Source organism: Vombatus ursinus, unplaced genomic scaffold (genome assembly GCF_900497805.2).
Source record: "Vombatus ursinus unplaced genomic scaffold, bare-nosed wombat genome assembly UNPS02014168.1, whole genome shotgun sequence".
In the NCBI taxonomy this organism is placed as follows: Eukaryota; Metazoa; Chordata; class Mammalia; order Diprotodontia; family Vombatidae; genus Vombatus; species Vombatus ursinus.
In genome coordinates, this window is record NW_020953946.1 from 3,543,733 (window position 1) to 3,563,227 (window position 19,495).

Here is a 19,495-nt window from a genome sequence, read left to right on the forward strand (position 1 = left end):
ATACCTATTAAGTATCTGAGGCAGAATTCAAATTCAAGTCTTCCTGACACCTATTTTATTTTGTGCCACTTGGCTACCTAAAGGAACTAAAATTTTAATATTTCTACTGATTGGGTGGAAGGAAAGTTAGAAAAGACTAGGAGACAGGAGGGAAAATGAGAGAATGATGTTAACAAGAACTTTAGGTGAAAGTTTTCTGTCCATAGTGTGAGAAATATTTGTCTTAGAGGCAGGGACTAGACCTGTGATTTTATTGATATAGGGAACTCCTGGGTGAGGTAAGTCCCTCCACCGATGCAGGGCAGTACCTTCTCTGCAATTTCTAGTCTTAGAGAGTTGTTCAGAGCACTGAGAGGTCGGAGCACATGGTCAGGTGACACAGCCACTATGTGTCAGAAGTGGCACTTGAAACCCAGGGCTTCCCAGTTTTTTTGTTTTGTTTTGTTTTGTTTTGTTGGTAAGGCAGTTGGGGTTAAGTGACATGCCCAGAGTCACACAGCTAGTAAGTGTTATGTGTTATGAGACCAGATTTGAACTCAGGTCTTCCTGACTCAGGGCCGGTGCTCTATCCACTGCGCCAGGTAGCTGCCCCCAGCTTCCCAGTTTTGAGGCACCTTTGTATTCACTCTGTCATCAAGATAAGATATATTATGTGATAGGTTTAACTGAATGGGCATGAGTCAGGGAATTTAGTCATTCATTGGAATCCAAGCCATCCCTGTAGCAGCACAGTACAGTGGACTTTCTCCTATCATCTTGGCTAGAGAAGTAAAAGGATGCAAGTGGTTAAAACACAATTCATTTAACAAGCATTTTTCACTTCCTCTATGGTCAGCATTGTTTTAGGGCACCAAGGGAGTTATAAATGAAATCTGAGACATGGTCCTTGGCTTGCAGAAGATTGTGAACCAGGGACATGAAACACATGTAAATAGTCAACTAATGATACAGAATGGTATGAGATTAAGTGCCGGAGAGTAAACCAGACAGTAAATCCAGAGAATTTCAGAAAAGACAGAAAACTGTAGCTTGGCATAGTGCTTGATATGTAATAGATGCTTAATAAATGCTTATTGACTGAATGACTAGTAAGGGAGGGCCTTGGGTAGGAGGCAAGACTTGAGTTGGACCATGAAGGCTATGAACTTGTATAAAGAGAAGAGATGAATTAATGAAGGCCTTCTAGAAGAGAATACCATCAAGAAAGGTTTGAAGCATAGTATGTATGATTAGGGAGTAATGAGGAGGTGGGCCAGACTTTAGCAGAGGGTTCTTGAAGAAAGAGAGTGGGAGATAAAGTTGGGAAAGTTTGAGGAGACAGGATTGTGAAAGGTCTAAAATTCCAGCCTGAGAAAGTAGAGTTATCTGTACGAAGAAAATTAGGCTGGGTAGTCCTTGAAATTCTTGGTCATAATCTCTGCCCTTCTGCACCCTCACCTTGTGAACTCAAGTTTCCAAGATTCTGCCCATTCTCAAGTGTTACTTGGCGCTTTGCGTCAGAGCTGAAATGTGGCATCTGCCACACGAGCTCTTTGGTAATAGCATTTGGGGTGCAGAAATGGGAGGCCAACATTTGGTGGCTCCCCTGTACTTTATTTGGTTCATTTACTTTCAATAGCCTGTTTTTAATGAGGACTGTTACACATGAGTAATAGGAAATGCTGTCCTGAACACTGTACTTTCCCCCTTCTTGCTGACATCAGAATTAGAGCCTTCCCCTTAACAAAGCATTTGTCTTTAAACACCTTGGAAGGCTCTTCAGCCCGTAGGACTTAGTCAGACAAATGCAGCTGTTTCAAAAGAAGTATTTTTCAGTTTTGTCCTTTTAATGAACTTGATGACAGAACCTTTTCTGCTGCTTAATCATTTTATAGACATCTCCAAACTCTCAAGGGACCCAGTGGAGAAAGTAAGCAGTGATAATGATGCACCCATGAGAGGTCACCCTTGCCACACAGTGGGTGTTTATTCAATGTTTGACTGAAGGAATGAATATTTCAGAGCTACAGGCTGATGGAGGTTTTTGACCGCCTTTAATGTGGTTATGTTTTATCTTGGTGCCTTTCATAAACATAGTGATAAACACTATGTTAAGTATAAAAAGAGGAGACTTTTTTTTTTTCATTAAATCAGTGACCTATTAAAAAAAAATAATTCCTAAGCTCAGCATTGGGACAGTTGCTGCTGATACTCCTTAGGAAGAGAGTGGGGACACCTTGAATTTTGGTGCCCGTGTACTCCTGGGTCTGTCCTCAGGTACTGATTTTGCTGATGACAGAATTTTAGATTTAAAAGAGAACTCAGGGTCATCTATTCTGAACCCCTTATTTTAGGTAAGGAAACTGAAATCCACAGTGGAAGGTGGCTTGCCTGAGGTCACGCATGAAATAGTTAAGTGGAAGAGGCATCATTTGAACCCAGGATCTCTAGCTGTCCAATACTCTTTCCTCTGTTATGCTGCCTCCTAAGGATATAGAATTGAAGAGTAGATAGGTGGTAGAGGGGGAGGTATGGGTTATAAATTGATATCTATAAACTGATTATCCACAAAGCCTTTTAGAAAGAGCTGCCACTCCATTGGAATATTTTGGCCCCCAAGAGTTATCAAGAATTTACCATCCCACTGGCCCTAGAACAGGGTTCTTAACCCTTTTGGTGTCATGAACCCTTTTGGTGGTTTGGTGAAGGCTATGGATGCTTTCTCATAATAATGTTTTGAAGTGCACAAAGTAAAATATGTAAGATTATAAAAGAAACCAGTCATTTTGAAATACAGTTATCAGAATGTTTTAAAAACTTAATTCACAGACTCCAGGTTAAGAACTCTTGCCCAAGACAGGTGGTATTTCTGTGGCTCTTTTAGGCATCTTTCAGGCCGAGATATTCCACAGGGAGCTTACAAAAACAGAAGCCAGGACCACCAAAGACAATTTTGAACTCATTTCATTTGACAGCCTTTCCCTCTGAAACAGCAGAGAGAAAAGATTTAACTAAGGCTCTAAAAGTTTTACCAGAAAAGTCATTCATCTAGTGGGAAGATGTTTAATTGATATTCAGTGATCATGACTATTGAGTTGTATGTGTACATGCACATGCATGTGTATGTATAAATTAGTAAGCATTTATTAAGGGACTACCATTTATCAGGCATCATGCTAGGTGCTGGGGATATAAATACAAAGAATGACACACTACATGAGAAGTATAATCAGAATAAATACAAAGAGAACGTAAAGAAGTATTAACCACAGGATCATTTGGGAGGGAAGATAGAGCATATTTGAGAGGACTCAGGAAGGCCTTTATGTAGAAAGTGGTACTTGAGCTACATTTCAAAGGAAGACAGGGATTTGGTGAGGCAGAGGTAAGAAGAGAGTCTCTTCTAAGCAAGGGAGATGCCTCTAGTGCAAAGGTAGAGACAGGAGATGGAATACCACAGGAAGAAGGTGAGTTTGGCTATACCACACAGTTTGTGAAGAGGAGTAAAATAGAAAGTTGGACAAGATAGTTTTAAAGCCCAGTTGTATGTCTGGGGTATGTACTTTATACTATAAAAAAAAAATAATGGCCTATGATTTTTGTAATGTAGAGAACTCATGGTAAGATACCACCACTACCAGTGTTAGATGGGCAGCAATTCTGCATCTCACCATGTCGGGCATGGTGGTGTGGTGTAGTATAGTGGAAAGAACAGCCAGTATATATCAGATGTGGTTCTTAAATCCAAGTCTTCTTTATCTGGGGCTGATCCTCTATTCACTAAACCACACTGTCATCATAAGAAGTATAATATTGTAATTACACAGCTGGTGATTAGCGACGCTCAGCACAGAGGTTAGAAGGCCCTGGCATTCACTTTAAGGAGTTTTTAATCTGTATAAATATGTTTAGTTGGATGAAGGAAAAAGCATAGGAAGAGATGACCCAGGCAGTGTGATGGACTTACCCCTATCTTCCAAGTCATGATCATATCTGAAGGTGAAGAGTGGGAGGGGACTGGATAAATTCATCTTCCCTTGCAATCCGAAGGTGTTGATTCATGTAGAATGCTACTATTAAGATTATCAGGATTACTGATTCTAGGAAAGTAAATATGTCAAGAAAAAAGGCAATACATCAAGTTCTAGCAAATTTTTTTTATACATATGTGTGTATATCGATTTTTTTTTCCACAAATATTTGAACAGTAAAACCCAACTCTTTAAAACCAAATCTACTCAGATGTAGACTTCCTTGGGATCAGTGACTGCTTGGTTTTTGTCTTGGTATCCCCAGTGCTTAGCACAGTGTCTTACATGGAGTAGGTGTTTAATAAATGCTAATTGAATGAATATGGACCCTGAGAAGCAGCTGAAATCTGAATCAGAATAAAGTCTCGGTTCTCGAGCATGGATAATAAAACTCACCTCTCTTATAGGGAAGGTGGAGGATGAGAGATACGAAATGTTTTGTATTCTCTCAGATGTATAGTCGCTGTATGGTTTGATTTTGCTTCAGTGTTTTTCTGTTTTTACAAGGAAAAGTGGTGTACAACAAGGCAACAATATATTTTTTAATTCAGTCAGGCAGAATACAAGTGCTGCTTTGTCTTTGGAAAATATGTTTACTTAAACATAATATGCTACCTTGAAATAAAACTATAAGGTGTGTCCGCTCCCTATTCCTTTTGCTATTTTCAATTGAGAATAATTTAAACTCATTCTAGGATTCTCATACAGAAAGATTGGGGTGCCCTGACCCCTCAGTCTCATTTGAAATAAGGCAAATTTCCAGTGTTTATTTCCTCTTTGGATTTTTGAAGTTGGGTCCTGTAGTAAAGAGATGGCCTACATTTTGTTATCATTCTGTGATTTTCTAGTTATGGATTGTTCCATTACTAGGAGGAGTTATGTTACCCTCCTACCTTAGGGGTAAAAGGATCAGAGCACTAACTGGAGGGAGTGGTCAGAGTCACTGTTGCTAATCCTTCAGTTGCCATTTCAGGGAACAGATTAAATGCAAGCTCCCAGTTAAAAAAATACTAAATTAATTATCTGGTATTTCCTAGTGGACTCTAGTTTTAACCTAACCATCTGAAATAATCTGGGCAAAACCCTATCCCAGGCTCCTGGAGGTGATTTGAATTGGATAAAAATAGCTGATAAACCATAAATTTAAAGATGATTATTAAAGGAGAGAGGGAGCTGTATTAAAAAGTCATTTAAGGGAAGGTGCCTATAAAATAGCTAACCCTAAGGAAATATGATCTTAAGCCAGGTCTACATATCATATTTATTTGGCATCTGCCTATTATGTTGTGGGTACCCAGAATTTACATTAAATAGTTTGCACCAGTTATGTGCAAGACAGGATGCTAGGATTGGAGAATAAATAGCTACAGTGCAGAATTTTTTCTCAATGATCTATATTCAAATGAGGAGTAAAGGAACAGGACTGTGGGAAATTTGAGTAAAGAGATGACTCTTAAGAATTCAGGAAAAGGTACATGGAAGAGGTGACCCCTGAGTTGGGCCTGAAGGAGGGAATCCCTGGGCATGAGGGATAATGTAACCAAAGGCACATTCATGGGAGAGGATGAAAGAGCAGAATGGAGGATAGTACAGCGACATTATTTGAAGGGGAGTGATATGAAATAAGACTGTAAATGTAGCTTGAAGACAGCTTATGGAAAGTTTAAATATCAGGATCAGGACTTTCATATTTGTTTCAGAAGGCAATGAATGAGGAATCACATTAGGGTTTCTGAGTAGAGTATGACTTAAGTAGAATGATATGTTCAGAGGTCTACATGGGCAACGGTATGAGAATAATTGGAAGGGGATAGGCTGAAGATAGGGAAACCACTTAGTATATTTCAATACTGTAGATTAGTGTTTCTCAAAATATGTTCCAGGGACCCCTGGAAGTCCCCAAGACCCTTTCAGGGGTTCTGCAAAATATAAATTATTTTCCTAATAATACTAAACCATTCTAATTTTAATACAGTAAAATATTCAAAGGTATGACTCACATAAACAGAAGCTCTTTCCTGAATAATTTTTTAAGTGTAAAGAGGTCCTGAGACAAGAAATGTGAGCACTACTACTTTGGATCAAAAAAGATTAGGGCCAGGGCATCTAGGTGGCTCAGTGGATAGAGCACCAGCCTTAAAGTCAGAAGGACCTGAGTTCAGATCAGGCCTCAGACCAAGCACTTGACCCTTATTAGCTGTGTGACCCTGGGCAAGTCACTTAACCCCAATTGCTAAAAAAAAAAAAAAAAAAAAGTTTAGGGCCTTAACTAAGGTTAGAGAGGTAGCAGGGGAACCATGACAACACAGTGTTACAGAAAGGAGAAGAAAATATCAGGACAATGGGAGGAAGAGAGAATTACCTAGTGTCAAATGCCAAATTCCTTGTCACAGAATATGAGAACACAATGGAGAAAAAAGCCATTGGAGATATCTACCACAGCAACCACAAAATTCTAGAGGAAATGATAGTGAAATTCTATTCAAAATAACTACAAAATTGGAAGTCAATTCAGTAAGACACATTTTACAGTAAATAGTTACAAAACAAAGAAAGGCTTAAAAAGAGTTGGAGGGGTATTCATTGCTCATGGTTAGGCTGCTCCAATATAATAAAAAAATGATAATTACATTAGAAGTTCAAGGAATCTTAGATTTAGATCTGGAGAAGGGCCTTTAAATGCTATCAAGTCCAATACCCTCATCTTTAGGATGAAAGAAACTGAGTCACAGAGAGGTTAAATGATTTGCCCAAGAGGTCAGATTTGAAGCTAAATGTTCCTGACTGAGTCTAGTGGCCTATCCACTATGTGATGCTGCTTGTTTTCTTGAGTAAATTAATTTATCAACAGTCAGTGCTATATCAGTTTAATTTACAAAATGGTTACTTTATAAGATTGGACAAAATAATAAAATTCATTTCAGGAGGGAAAAAAAAGGATAGAATCTTAAGAGAAATAATGAAAAAGGTAGGAATAAGGGGGGAACAGCATTTCCAGATCTCAAATTATGAAGCATTAATCTTCAAAAACTATATGATACTGATTAAAAATAGAAAAGTAAGTGAACAGAACAGACTAGATAAGCAAGAACACAAATAAATTCAGTAGCCCAGTGTTTATTTAAAACCCAAGAACATTTGACAGGAACTGCTAAGAAAATTAGAAATGCAATTTCCTTCCTCCCTTTGGGGAAAAAAAGTTTAGAGCAGAATCTTAAACTTTATATAGCACAAAAAGTTCCAAATTAAATATAAAAGGTCACATCATTTTTTTTTTTATAATGGAGGAAAATAAATGGAAGATACCTTACCTAGGGGGAGAATTCTTAGTTAAAGAAATAGTACAAGTGATCATAGAAGATCAAAAAAGATAATTTTAATTATAGAAAGTAGAAAAGCTTTTGCATGAACAGTATCAACAAACTGAGGATAAGAAGAGAAAATTCTCAATTGAAGTAAAATAAATTTTGCCTCTTGATATCTCAGGGCTGATATCCAAGATATGCAGAAAATGAACACAAATATAACCATATGCCACTTCTTAGTGGATAAATGGTTAAAGATATGAATGGTTTTCAAAAGAAGTTTGAAAATAACTATATGAAAGTTGGCTCCAAATCGCTAAAAACCGATTAAAACAATTCCCAGGTTTTACCTTGCATCTAGCAAAGTGGCAAAAGTGACAGAGGACAGAAAAAATCAATGTTGGAGAAGCTGAAGGAAGATAGGCACACCAAAAGAAAAATTGATCAGTGGATCAGACTAAATCAGCAAAAATTAGAAACAGTCAAACCCAGTAATTCAGTTTTACAAGCACAAGAACTGCTGGGGAAGAACTCCCTAACATATAGAGCTGAGAATTGGTCCAATTATTCTGAAAATAGTTTAGAATTATTCCAAAAAATGTGATTAAATGGTTCCTATCTTTTGACCCCAAGATCCCATTATTGGACACATAACCCAAAGCAGACAAAGACAAAAATAAAAGTCTCATATGCATTGAAACTTTCATAGCAGTACTTTTTGTGATAATAAAGAATAGGAACAAAGTTTAAGTATCCATTGATGGGGGAGATGGCTAAACAAACTGTCACTTAAATATAATAAGAGTATTATTTCTCAGTATAACTTACAAACATGAGGAAATCAAAGAAACATGGGTGGATATGTGTGAACCTGATGTACAGTAAAATAAGCAGAATCAATAAAACAATAAACGTGGCCACAAAAACATAAAAGGAACAATGACACTATATAGTTATACTGACCAGTCTTACTCCTAGAGAATATTTGAAGAAATGTACCTTTCCACCTTTCATTGGAGAAGTGGGGAACATAGGGTTTGCAATACTGCATCAAATGCAGTCAATAAAATGGCTTTCTTTATCATTCTTTTTCCTTTGTGAAAAGGGGAGGTTCACTGTGGAGGTGGAGAGCAGTATATCCACAAAAGACCAGCATAAAAACAAAAGGCAGCAATAAACTTTTTAAAAAATCCTTAGATTCCACAATAAGGAGGTCATTAATGAATTTGATGAGACCTTTTTCAGTACGGCAGTCAAAAGAGGAGTCCAGTTGCAAGATGGTGAGTATTGAGTGTAGTCTACCTTTTCTAGAAGATTGGCAGGTGATGGGGAGGAGAGAGAATGACAGCTTGAAAAAATGTCAGGGTCAAAAGACTTTGAGTATGTCTGTGCACAGAAGGGAAGGAGACAGGCAAGGAGGAAAGATTAAAGATGCATAAAGGCAAGTCAAAGGAGGAGGCAAACGTGGAGGGGTTAGCCTTGACAAAGAGAACAGGTACACTTTCTGAAATTGGAGTAAAAAAAGGAAAGGGTAAGTGAGGATTTTGTTTGCTTTATAGGGGGCGAAGGAGAGTTCAAGTTGAATGCACTTGATAATCTCACATAAGTAGGGATTAGGTCCTTTGCTGAGAAGTGGGACTGCTCATAGTTGTGTAGTTTTGAAATAAACATGAATTTTCAAGACTTGAGATTAAGTAACACTTACCACAGAGTATATGAAAAAGATCCCAATCCGGAAAGAATGAAGGCTAATCAAGAAAAATCATTTATGGAGAGAAATTTAGAAAACTGAGTTGTCTATTACACTCCTGCATCCCAATAGAATTTGTCTCTAGAAGCATGTAAACCTCATGGCTAACGTATATGCACCTATGTGTGTAGTCCCTGGGATACATGGGACAGTAGTTTGAGGATTTTCATTTTCTTCCTTCCAGTGTTGACTGGCTCTTTTTGTAATCCCAGGAATCCTGGAGTTCTTCCACCATCAGTTGAAGGACATTGTTGAATATGCAGAACTGAAGACGGTCTGTTTCCAGAACCTAAGAGAAGTGGGAAATGCTGTCCTCTTTTGTCTCCTCATAGAGCAGAGTTTGGTGAGTGCTCAGGGTTGTCATCTGAGTTAGAATTTACAAAACGTTGACAATGTTCATTACAGTTTTACAGAGTCTTAGAAATCAAATTTTTCTTTAAAGTAAGGTTTTTTTTAATCCTTCTGAACTTACCCCCTCCTCCCAAAAAAGTTGAAAACATGGATTCTTTGAAGAATATTTTGTTTGCTTTTGTTTTAGGGGGAGGTAAATCTCATAAAGTCTTTCATCTAGTCATCAAATGGTAATTAACTCATCGTAATTAGTGCCCACAGGCATTGGAAAATTTTGTTTTAAAACAATAGGAACTATTACCCAACAAGCTTTGAGTGCCTGCTTTGAGCTGAACTGTCTTAGGTATGCGGTTACAAAGACAAAAATGAAAATACTACCCTCAAGGAATTGACAAGTTTTTAATACTGGAACTTATTGAGGGGATTGGAAAGTGGATAAAAAGACAAGGCTTAGAGGTGTGGCCTGACCAGGGCAGTGGAAGGTAGAGATAAATGTTTGTGACCCAGGTTAATTCAGTTAAGTCTATCTAGCCAGGAATACAAGTGTGCCTCACTTTAAGAAACATCAATATATAAGAATTAAATTTTAAGCCAGATAAGTTATGCGGTGATCATTTACATTATAAAAGGGTTCCTCTAAAATAGCAAACTCCTCCAGTGTATTTTAAATATTTTTTAAAAATTGTCTTCATGCAACTTTTCAGGAATACATTTTGGTGTAAAAGTGAGACCACAAACCTATTATTATTCTAAAAGAAGCTTAGAATTTTTACAGCTGGGTAAACCAGCATAGAATGGTTAGGTGATGTGTGTTCATAGTAACAGAAGTCAGCTTAAAAGCCAAATTTTGCTCCTCCTTGTTCAGGGTTTTGGTTTTGTTTAGAGCTATACTGCCAAGATTGCTTCAACTAAAAAACAGGACCACTTTGCATATTGAAGAATTATAGAACCATAGAAATCAGAACCTGAATTCCATTTAGTGTTGGTTGAGACTTCCCAGTGGCCATGTGACATTACGTTAGCTACTTAAGAAAAAAAAAAAGACCCACAACATCTGTCATTTCAGAGCTCAGATTCAAGGCTTTCAAATGATGATACTCTTTTCCCTAACAAAACTAAACCTTTCTAGCAGCATCTTAACATCTCTTTCATCCCCTCAGCTCTGTGGGGCCACTCAGACCCTAGCCAGGCAGAAAAAATCACCAGCAGGAATACCCTTCCCCCTTGACCCAATGGAACAGCCACTTGAGAAGTAACATGATTCTTCATACCACTTGAATGAGCTGGGAATATTCCAAAGAGATCAAGGACCAGGAAGCTTTATGGCTTGTTCTCCTGGTGCACTCTAAGGACTCCAAAGGGTCTAGCCACCTGCCTTGCTGATCTCCTACGAGTGTTGCCTGCTCCTACTAGAATTAGCCTCTTCAGAAAAGACTCATTTTTTCTATTTTTATCTCATGTTTAACACAGTTGTTGGCATAAAGCAAGCACCTGACAAATGTTTTTTCATTCATTTATTTTTTTAAGCCTCCAGTGACAATTTTCTCAAAGCAAATGGTAAACAGAAAACAACTGACAAATGAGAACTGATACATCAGGAATTTGAGTGACTTTTCCAGTTCTTAAGAGGGCTTCAGTCTCCCTGCCGTGAACTGTCAAGGCCATCTACAATTTGGCACCATTCTGGCTACCTAAATTTATCTATTCTTTGGCCTGTGTCCCACACACTCTATTACTCATATCTCTTTGTCCTTCTAACTCTTCATGTTGTATTTCATCCAAGGGGCAAATTTTGCCTGTAACATTCTTTGTTATGTGGGAATATGGAGCACCTTCATTATATATACTCAGAATGGGAACTTCCCCTTTAGAATATGTCTGCTCTGTCCCCAGTAGCAAAGTGTCCCACCCATACCACCTAAGAACTGAAAAGGCCCGAATTTCGTATTTCTATAACTGGATGTCTTGAGGGGCAAATATGCAAATATAAAATATCACCTGATCATATTTGAGACCCTTTGCCAATAAAGGAATATCCCATTAGTATTTAAGTTATATATTATTCCTATAACTCTTTCCTCAGAAACACCTTCCACACTTGGCAACTGAGCACATCTATGCTGAGCTCAGAAGGGCATCCCGTATTACAGTCAAGGCTTTGCCATAATACTGTAAAGTTTCCTTACCATCCTGGTTTCTCTGTTCAAGTGGTGGGGACAGCAGCTAGATAAAATCTCAGTTCTTGAAATAAAGTCTTATTTTCCTCAAAACTGATTCCTCTTGATAAAGAATCTCTATCTTTCCGATTTATTTATTTAAAAAAACATACAACAAAACACACCAAACCTCCCAAATCTAACTTGAAAGCATATTTGCTCGTATTTAGGTTTTGTTGTTTTAAACAGCTGAGTTTACTGCTGCTTGTATCTATTAGAGTTTAGTGGAAGAGCTGGATTCTTGTTCGAATGTCACCTGGATTGCCAATTGAGATTCTGGCCTGCTGTATTTACTTATCCAGGTTGACATGGATCATACGATTCGGTGAATATTTCTTAGTTGTCTATTCTGTGAAAAGTGGAAGGCAGCATGGTATAGCAGATAAAAAGCTGGCCTCAGAAGACCTTGTTCAAGTCCAGCCTCTGACATATTGGCTGTGACCCTGGACAAGTTCCCTGACCTCTCAGTGTCCCCAAACAACTACCTCTACAAGACTATAAATAGCAGAATTGCTGATCTAGGAGGGAGTCCCTTACCTTACCCCCAAAGAAATTACACATCCAGACCAAGTCCAAATAGGCCAAGCATCATGCTAGACATCTCAAGGAGGTAAAGTCAGGTGTGATTCATACTATCTCAATGCTTTGTATCTTGCTGGGTGGTTGCTGCTTTTTTATGATTTTATTGAAAGTTTCCCTAACTTAAATATTTTGAGATGTTTACTTCTTTATGTAAGACATAGGAGGTGGCTGAGTTATTTCAACTTGTTTTATTTCTATAAGGTGATTTAGTCAGTATGGTGTAACAGAATGAATACAGTGATTGCGGGCAAGTCAGTCACTCAACCTCTTGAAAGCATTTGCACTCTTTTCACTCATGAAGTAGTTTTGAAGAAAGTGCTTTGTAATCCCTAAGCATTAAAGAAATGTGAGTTATTGCTATTAATCAATCCCTCAGCCTATTCCAGGCCATGATGCTCGTTTCTTTTTTGGCTAAAGTATGAGTGAGGCTTTAAGAAACCCTAGTTTTCTTCTGGGAAAAGCCTGGGAGGTAGACATTCCATGGATTTAAAACTGACTTGTCACCTGCGCCTATTACTGAAATGAGTCATTCTGCATAGGTTTTGCTTCTGGTCTAGCTCTTTAAGATCTGGTATCTCTATAGGTGAACAGAGCTTGGCTTACATTGACTGTTTTGTGCTCAGAGTCAGCTCCTGGGCTAGTAGGCCTGAAAAATAGGCCCATCCTGTGTAACTGTGGGATCAGTGCCCTCTGGTGTGACTTTGGTAAATAGCAGCAATTGGCCTTGATTATTCAAAAATAGCTTTTTGTCTTGCTAAGTTGAGAGGCTGTTTTCTTTCTAACTTGTCTTTTTCTCATTGGTTTTAGTCCTTAGAAGAAGTGTGTGATTTGTTGCATGCGGCTCCATTCCAGAATATCTTGCCAAGGGTTCACGTCAAAGGTAAGAATGAAGCATTTCTTTGTTCTTTTTTTGCCCAGTACTATTTAGTTCGGTTACCACTGCCTTTACCAAGTAAGATGGTTTTCAATATGTGCGGCAATGAGTTAGGCAGCTGTGAACATAACTTTGTTCTTGAATGTGATGTTTATCTACTTAATCAGAAGCAAACACAAAAATTACATAAAATAAAAATCATCTTTGCATTATTTTATTTGCTTACAAATTACTCCCCATTCCCCAAGGGAATTTAGGATGCGATATATGTATATTTTGTTTTTGTTGTTACAGAAGGTGAAAGACTTGATGCAAAAATGAAAAGATTAGAATCAAAATATGCTCCATTGCATCTTGTTCCTTTAATTGAGAGACTGGGGACACCTCAGGTATGTAGCTGTTTGGGATATAGCTAGTTCAAATGTAAATGTGAAAATGAGCCATTTTTTAAAAATCGGTTTTCCCCCCAAAAAATATAGTCAGTCAGAGAAACTGATGGAATTCCTTAAAAGTATCATGGTTATAGAGTATGATGCATTTTATGGTGCTATTTAAATGTTATATTATTTTCACTGAGATTACATGGAGGAAAGGAAAAAACAGGATCAGGAAAAACAGGATGTAGAAAAAAATAACACCCTTTTCCAGGATGTGAATGCCCAGTTGAAGGCATGTGCTGCCAGTTGATGGATACTAGAGGCAAAGAAAAAATACAAAAAGGCTAACAAGGTATCCAGATTATCTTCTACATGGTGTAAGAAAAAGTTATATTAGACAAACTGCTCAAAGCAAAGCATTTTAATGATGGACTAATTTCTGTTGTCTAGAACAGAACTATGGCCTACTGTGAAGCCACAAAAGGCATACATACATACATACATACATACATGTCTAGGCTGCAACAATAAGAAATAGGGTGGGTTTTACAGGTTCTGAAGGACAGAGTCTTGACTCACAGTCCCAAATGTGTACATTGCAGCTGTACTGATCAACTCAGACCTAAAGGGCAGTCTTGATGTATGTCTAGTATGAAGGGGAGTGTTGAGTTACACAACAGGCTTTTCAGCTATAAGTATACAAAAATAACAGTCATTAGCAGCATCTTCAAATACACAGTTCTAGTGTACATTACTTGTAAGACTAGAGAGGGGAGAAATTAGTTGCAGACCACATAATGATTCTCCCTTAATAGAAGATTTGTTGAATACCCTTTAGATATTAGAACCTCATTCTACCTGATAAAAATGAACTCCTTTAAACTCATATTTCTTGGGATACATTTTAAGTCGCACTTTTTCTCCGTTGCTCTATTTAAGTGGGAGGATGGGGAGGCTTAGTTAAAAAAAAAAAACTTATTTTATGTAAAAGTCATTATTTTCTTTTGAATACTAGCAAATTGCAATAGCAAGAGAAGGAGATTTGCTGACCAAGGAACGTCTCTGCTGTGGTTTATCTATGTTTGAAGTGATCCTGACCCGGATTCGGACATTCCTAGATGATCCCATCTGGCGAGGACCTCTCCCAAGCAATGGGGTCATGCATGTGGATGAATGTGTGGAATTTCACAGGCTTTGGAGCGCCATGCAGTTTGTATACTGTATTCCTGTAGGAACACATGAATTCACTGTAGAGTAAGTGTTAAATTTTAGCCTGGGGCAAGACAGATGCAAGGATGCTCAGCATAATGATAGGTTTCCAAAGGCATCATCATTATTCCCACATCAGGATGAACTGGAACTATAAAGGTTCAGAGGTTTATATAGGAGAGGATTAGAATATTCTTTTAGGTTCACTTAACCCTTACCTGGAATTCCAAGCTAGCCTTTAAGGTCCTCGAGACCTCAGCTAAGACAGACCAAGGCCCCCATAAAATGGAGAGAAGGGCCTAAATCTCCAAACCTAAGACATCGAGCCTTTAGTTAAACTGAGTTAAACACCAGGCAACAAGCAGAAATTAAGGACAAAAAAGCACTATACTATTTCCCCAACTCTAAGCTAGCTATTTTAAGGTGATGAAGATAAAAACTACTTTCAGATCTTTAAACAAATACATGGTGAAGATAAAGAGTGCTAGGAAAATTGCTTTACAGGTTTCATTTTATTTTTTAAATCGAGAATTGATATATTTGGGACTTGTGATTTTTCTTAGGGCAATGATATACCACAGATGTCAGCTATTAATATGAAAAGGTAATTTCAATAAGCCTTCCATTCGAAAGAGAACAGAGTTGACAGGGACTTAAGAGATCATCTGAGCCAGTGTCTTTCATGTATAATATGTAATGTCAAAGGAAACTGAGAGGTAGACATGCCAAAGAGGCTTAGAAAGTATTTTACATAATTATCCTTTGAGTAATCCAGTGAAGTATTTATAAATTGGTAAACTAAGGCTCAAAGATTTGCCTATAATTACGCAGCTAGTTAAGTAGAAATTTCTAGTCTTATATCTAAATCCAGTTCTGCCCCATTTTACATAGTTGTAATTGTCTGCCTTTTTTTTTTTTGAAGAATCATGTAATTGCACTAATCTCATTTCATTCAGAAAGGCTCAATTATACTTTGTCACTTTTTTTTTTCAGACAATGCTTTGGAGATGGGCTCCATTGGGCTGGATGTATGATTATCGTGCTTCTGGGACAACAGCGTCGTTTTGATGTATTGGACTTCTGCTACCATTTGCTTAAAGTACAAAAACATGATGGCAAAGATGAAGTGATAAAGAACGTGGTATGTTCAAGGGGATTCCCCCCACAAAAGTTACACAGAAAGTACAGTTTTGGGGAAAGTAGGATTCCTAACATCCACATAGATGTAAACTTTTTAGGGCAAAACAGGATTTGTTTTTTTTGTACTGCATTTTTACCAGAAGGGAGATGCTGTTAAATGAAAAGATATGGGTGGAAAAGAGGGAGGGAGACACAACAGGGAGACAGTAAATCCCCTACTTCCACTCCACTCAGAACCTACTATTGTTTGATTCTAAGTCTCTCCCAGCACCAAAGCAATGTATAAGACTATATAAGTATATTCAAAGAGTTTTCATTGGACTTTGAGCCATTTATGTAATATACAGGAGACTATGAAAGGCTTAACTCAGGCCCACACAACATACGGCTCACAGGCCTTTTGCCACTAGGCAAAGGATTTCGGGTGGCCAGTGGAAAAACATAGGGTTGCCACTACACTCTCCTGTTTGTTAAGTGACTCTTAGCAACCAACCATTGTCTGTCTCTAGTTTAACCTATTTTAATTTTGGCCCCTACCTACTGCCAAGTTGTTCAGGTCTGGCTTAAATGTTCAAATTTGACTTTTAAATTGTACTACTTTGCCAATGTGAACTTTTTTCAGCCTTTGAAGAAGATGGTTGAGAGAATCCGGAAGTTCCAGATTTTAAATGATGAAATAATTACTATCTTGGACAAGTACTTGAAATCTGGCGATGGAGAAAGCACTCCGGTGGAACATGTGCGCTGCTTCCAACCCCCCATCCATCAATCTCTGGCAAGCACCTGAGGGGTGTGCAGCTTCTCAAATCTTTAGTGTGGTTTCAGTAAATCACAGTAGCATGCTTTCTTTTCCCTCCTTAAAATAGCTAGAGTTTAGGAAATATTTTTCAGTATTTTTTTTTTTGTGCTTGTTAAAAAGGTGGTGCTCTTTTGATTTCAATCTAAAAGCTTAATTTTATACAATCTATACTTATTTTTCTAGACTAAAATTTTATATGCTTTTGGAAATTAAGAAGTCTGAGAAAGGTAATGGCTGCTTATTGTTATTGCCATAATCTTGGGAAGTCCTTCAGCTGATAGTCCCAGCAGCTAATACATAGAAGGCTGTTGAGTTTAATTTATTTATCAGTTGTCAGTGTTCAAGGAAGGTGGAAAGAATTGTGGACTTGAGTGAAAAACACTTTATATACCAGCTAATTGTAATAAAATTGTTTATGTATTAGAATAAAGCTACAAGCTCAATTATTTTCTAGCATTATTAAGGTTTTCTGGTGGTGTTTCATGAATGCTTTCTTTAGTTGTTGCTTTTTTCTTGCTACGGGTGTTACTTCTCCCTCCCCAGTAGAACTGTAAAATGTAGTATGTGAGAGGTATGATTTAAAGTTCTGGAAATAAAACTAGTGAATCATGATTTTGTTTCACAGTTCATTTACTAAAACTTCCAGTTTAACAAAACCCTAGGTGCATTTTACCTTTTTTTGAGGCCCAGCTGACCTGGAGGTCACAGAATGAGCCTAGGACTCATACTTTTACTATTAGACCTATTAATGTTAAATGAGGAAAGGTGTCGATTTTAGGGATGCAGAGCTGTTTTTCTCATGAGGCAAGTTCACAGCTTACTTCACAACAAATTTGAACGTAAAACATTAAAATACAGAATGCCAGCAGCATAATTCTCTATAGTCTCCTGCCTTTGGAAATTGGAAAAAAAAAAAAAGGTACTTGAAAGAACCAATTCATTTATTTTTATCATCTTACAAATTGAGAGAATGTCAAGTCCGCCATGTTGTCTTCCTTCATGTTAATGGAAATAGCATATCCTGGCTTTATCCTTTTGGTACACTATTATAACTGAAACATACAGGCCTGCTTTTTACTTAAGCTACCTGCTGATGTGGTCATCACAAAGGATTGGTTTGTAGTATGACAGGTGTGATTACCATACAATTTCTGAAGTTTTCCGTTTGTTATGTGTAAAGATGGAGTAAAGTTTAAAAGAAAGAAATCATTTGATCTCACAGGTATCTTTGAAACTTGGCAGAATTACACCATTCCTGGAATAGATGCAGGCTGACTTTTTCAAAAGAAACAGTAAAGCCATTCTATGGCTATACTCTCAGGTGAAGAAGTCTAGGAACCAAGGATGGAAAACATGCTGAAGAATATTGGGATTAAAGTCAATGATGGCACAAAGAAAAGCAATTTTTGTTATCGAAATACTGGGGGAATCTGCTGCCTCAAGGCCACATGTGGCCCTTGGACTGAATCCAAACTTCACAGAACAAATCCCCTTAAAAGTATTTGTTTTGAAAAATTTGGATTCAGTCAAAAGGTTTCACCCCAAGGACCTACAAGGCCATCCTGTGGCCTCTAGGCTGCAGGTTCCCCACCCCTCCGCACTAGACTATTAAACAGATTAGGACTACTGGAAACAGATGACAAGTGATTAAGGCAGCATAAAACTACAGATGATTATCCAGTGTTATCTAAACATTAAGTGGAGCTCCCTCTGCATTTGAAAAGAACTATTAATTCCTTAGCTTACTTAATGATAATTTCTCCTCAGGATGAAAATGATTCTGGATCTGATTCTCATAAAGAGGGAGGAACACTACCTGGGAGTGATCACTCATCTAGAACAGGGGTGTCAAAACATATGGCCACAACACTCACAACTGTGGCCTGAACCAAATTAAGATGTAATTGAGAAATATTCAATAAAATACAAACATAACAACACATAATATTACATTTTAAAACTAAGTTAATGTGCAGCCCACAGCAATTTTTACATATAGATTAGTGAAGCCTGTTTTTATCTGAGTTTGACACCACTGCAAGAAGATCCTCATCATTTTCACCAATTAAAGTCTGTAATAAAGTGAGACGTGGTCTGACAGCTGGCCTACATTTAAGGAAAAGAGATTTCAAAGATTTAATGGGAAGGGTGGCTAGTTAGGACCCTATGGCCTGAAATGCTAATGAAAAGTTAATGGGGCGGGGGGTGGGGGGGTGGGGGGGTGGGAATGAGAGGTTCTAAATAATGAAGTCCTGAAGATAGGACATTGTTCTGAGGAAGAGTTTGCTGAAGGAATTGGAGAAGAACAAGCACTCAATACCAACATATATTTGGGGGAAGGCGGGACAAGTAAGGAACAGAAGCAAAGGCAGTTAACAAAATGAAGACAAAAGCACAGCACGGTCCTTTAAGAAGTGTACTGGGAATGCTACACCTCAGAATAAGCTGAGGCCAGCAAGAAAAAGGACAAGAAAATGGGCTTCTCGTTAGCTATACTGGGAAAGAGAGAGGGATCAAAGGAGAGCTATGTCAACTAACTCTCCAGTGTGACATAAGTAATAACTGACAGTACAGAAAAGGCAGAAATATCCAATTTTTATTATGCTTATTTTTTCTGCCAAGGAACACGACCTTTCCATGACTGGAAGGGAAGCTAAAAGGGAGTTAATGCTCAAAGAAGGAGATAGCAAGAAAGCTGCACCTAGCTGTTCTTTATGAGTTTATGTCACCTGGCTCAAAAGGACTACATGCTCAGGTACTATGAAAAAACTTACAGCTATGACTGCTAAGCCACTGTCTGATATCCAGAAGGCTGTGGAAAATAGGAATATCTTGGGACTGGAGAAAGGTAAATGCTGTCCTGACTTTCTAAAAGAAAACTG

At 37.9% G+C, this 19,495-nt stretch overlaps 1 protein-coding gene across 5 annotated transcripts in view; it reads left to right on the forward strand.

Annotated features, from left to right (window-relative positions):
- Positions 1–17,225, forward strand: part of CYFIP1 (cytoplasmic FMR1 interacting protein 1) — a 178,005-nt gene extending 160,780 nt beyond the window's left edge. For all 5 annotated transcript variants that reach the window (XM_027859446.1, XM_027859445.1, XM_027859444.1 and 2 more), the window contains 6 exons: positions 9,278–9,408; positions 13,022–13,094; positions 13,383–13,477; positions 14,481–14,719; positions 15,668–15,815; positions 16,437–17,225. In XM_027859446.1, coding sequence (XP_027715247.1) covers positions 9,278–9,408; positions 13,022–13,094; positions 13,383–13,477; positions 14,481–14,719; positions 15,668–15,815; positions 16,437–16,601 — 851 coding nt within the window. In that variant the 3' untranslated portion in view covers positions 16,602–17,225. The remainder of the gene's footprint in view (positions 1–9,277; positions 9,409–13,021; positions 13,095–13,382; positions 13,478–14,480; positions 14,720–15,667; positions 15,816–16,436) is intronic.
- The last annotated feature ends 2,270 nt before the right edge of the window (positions 17,226–19,495 follow it).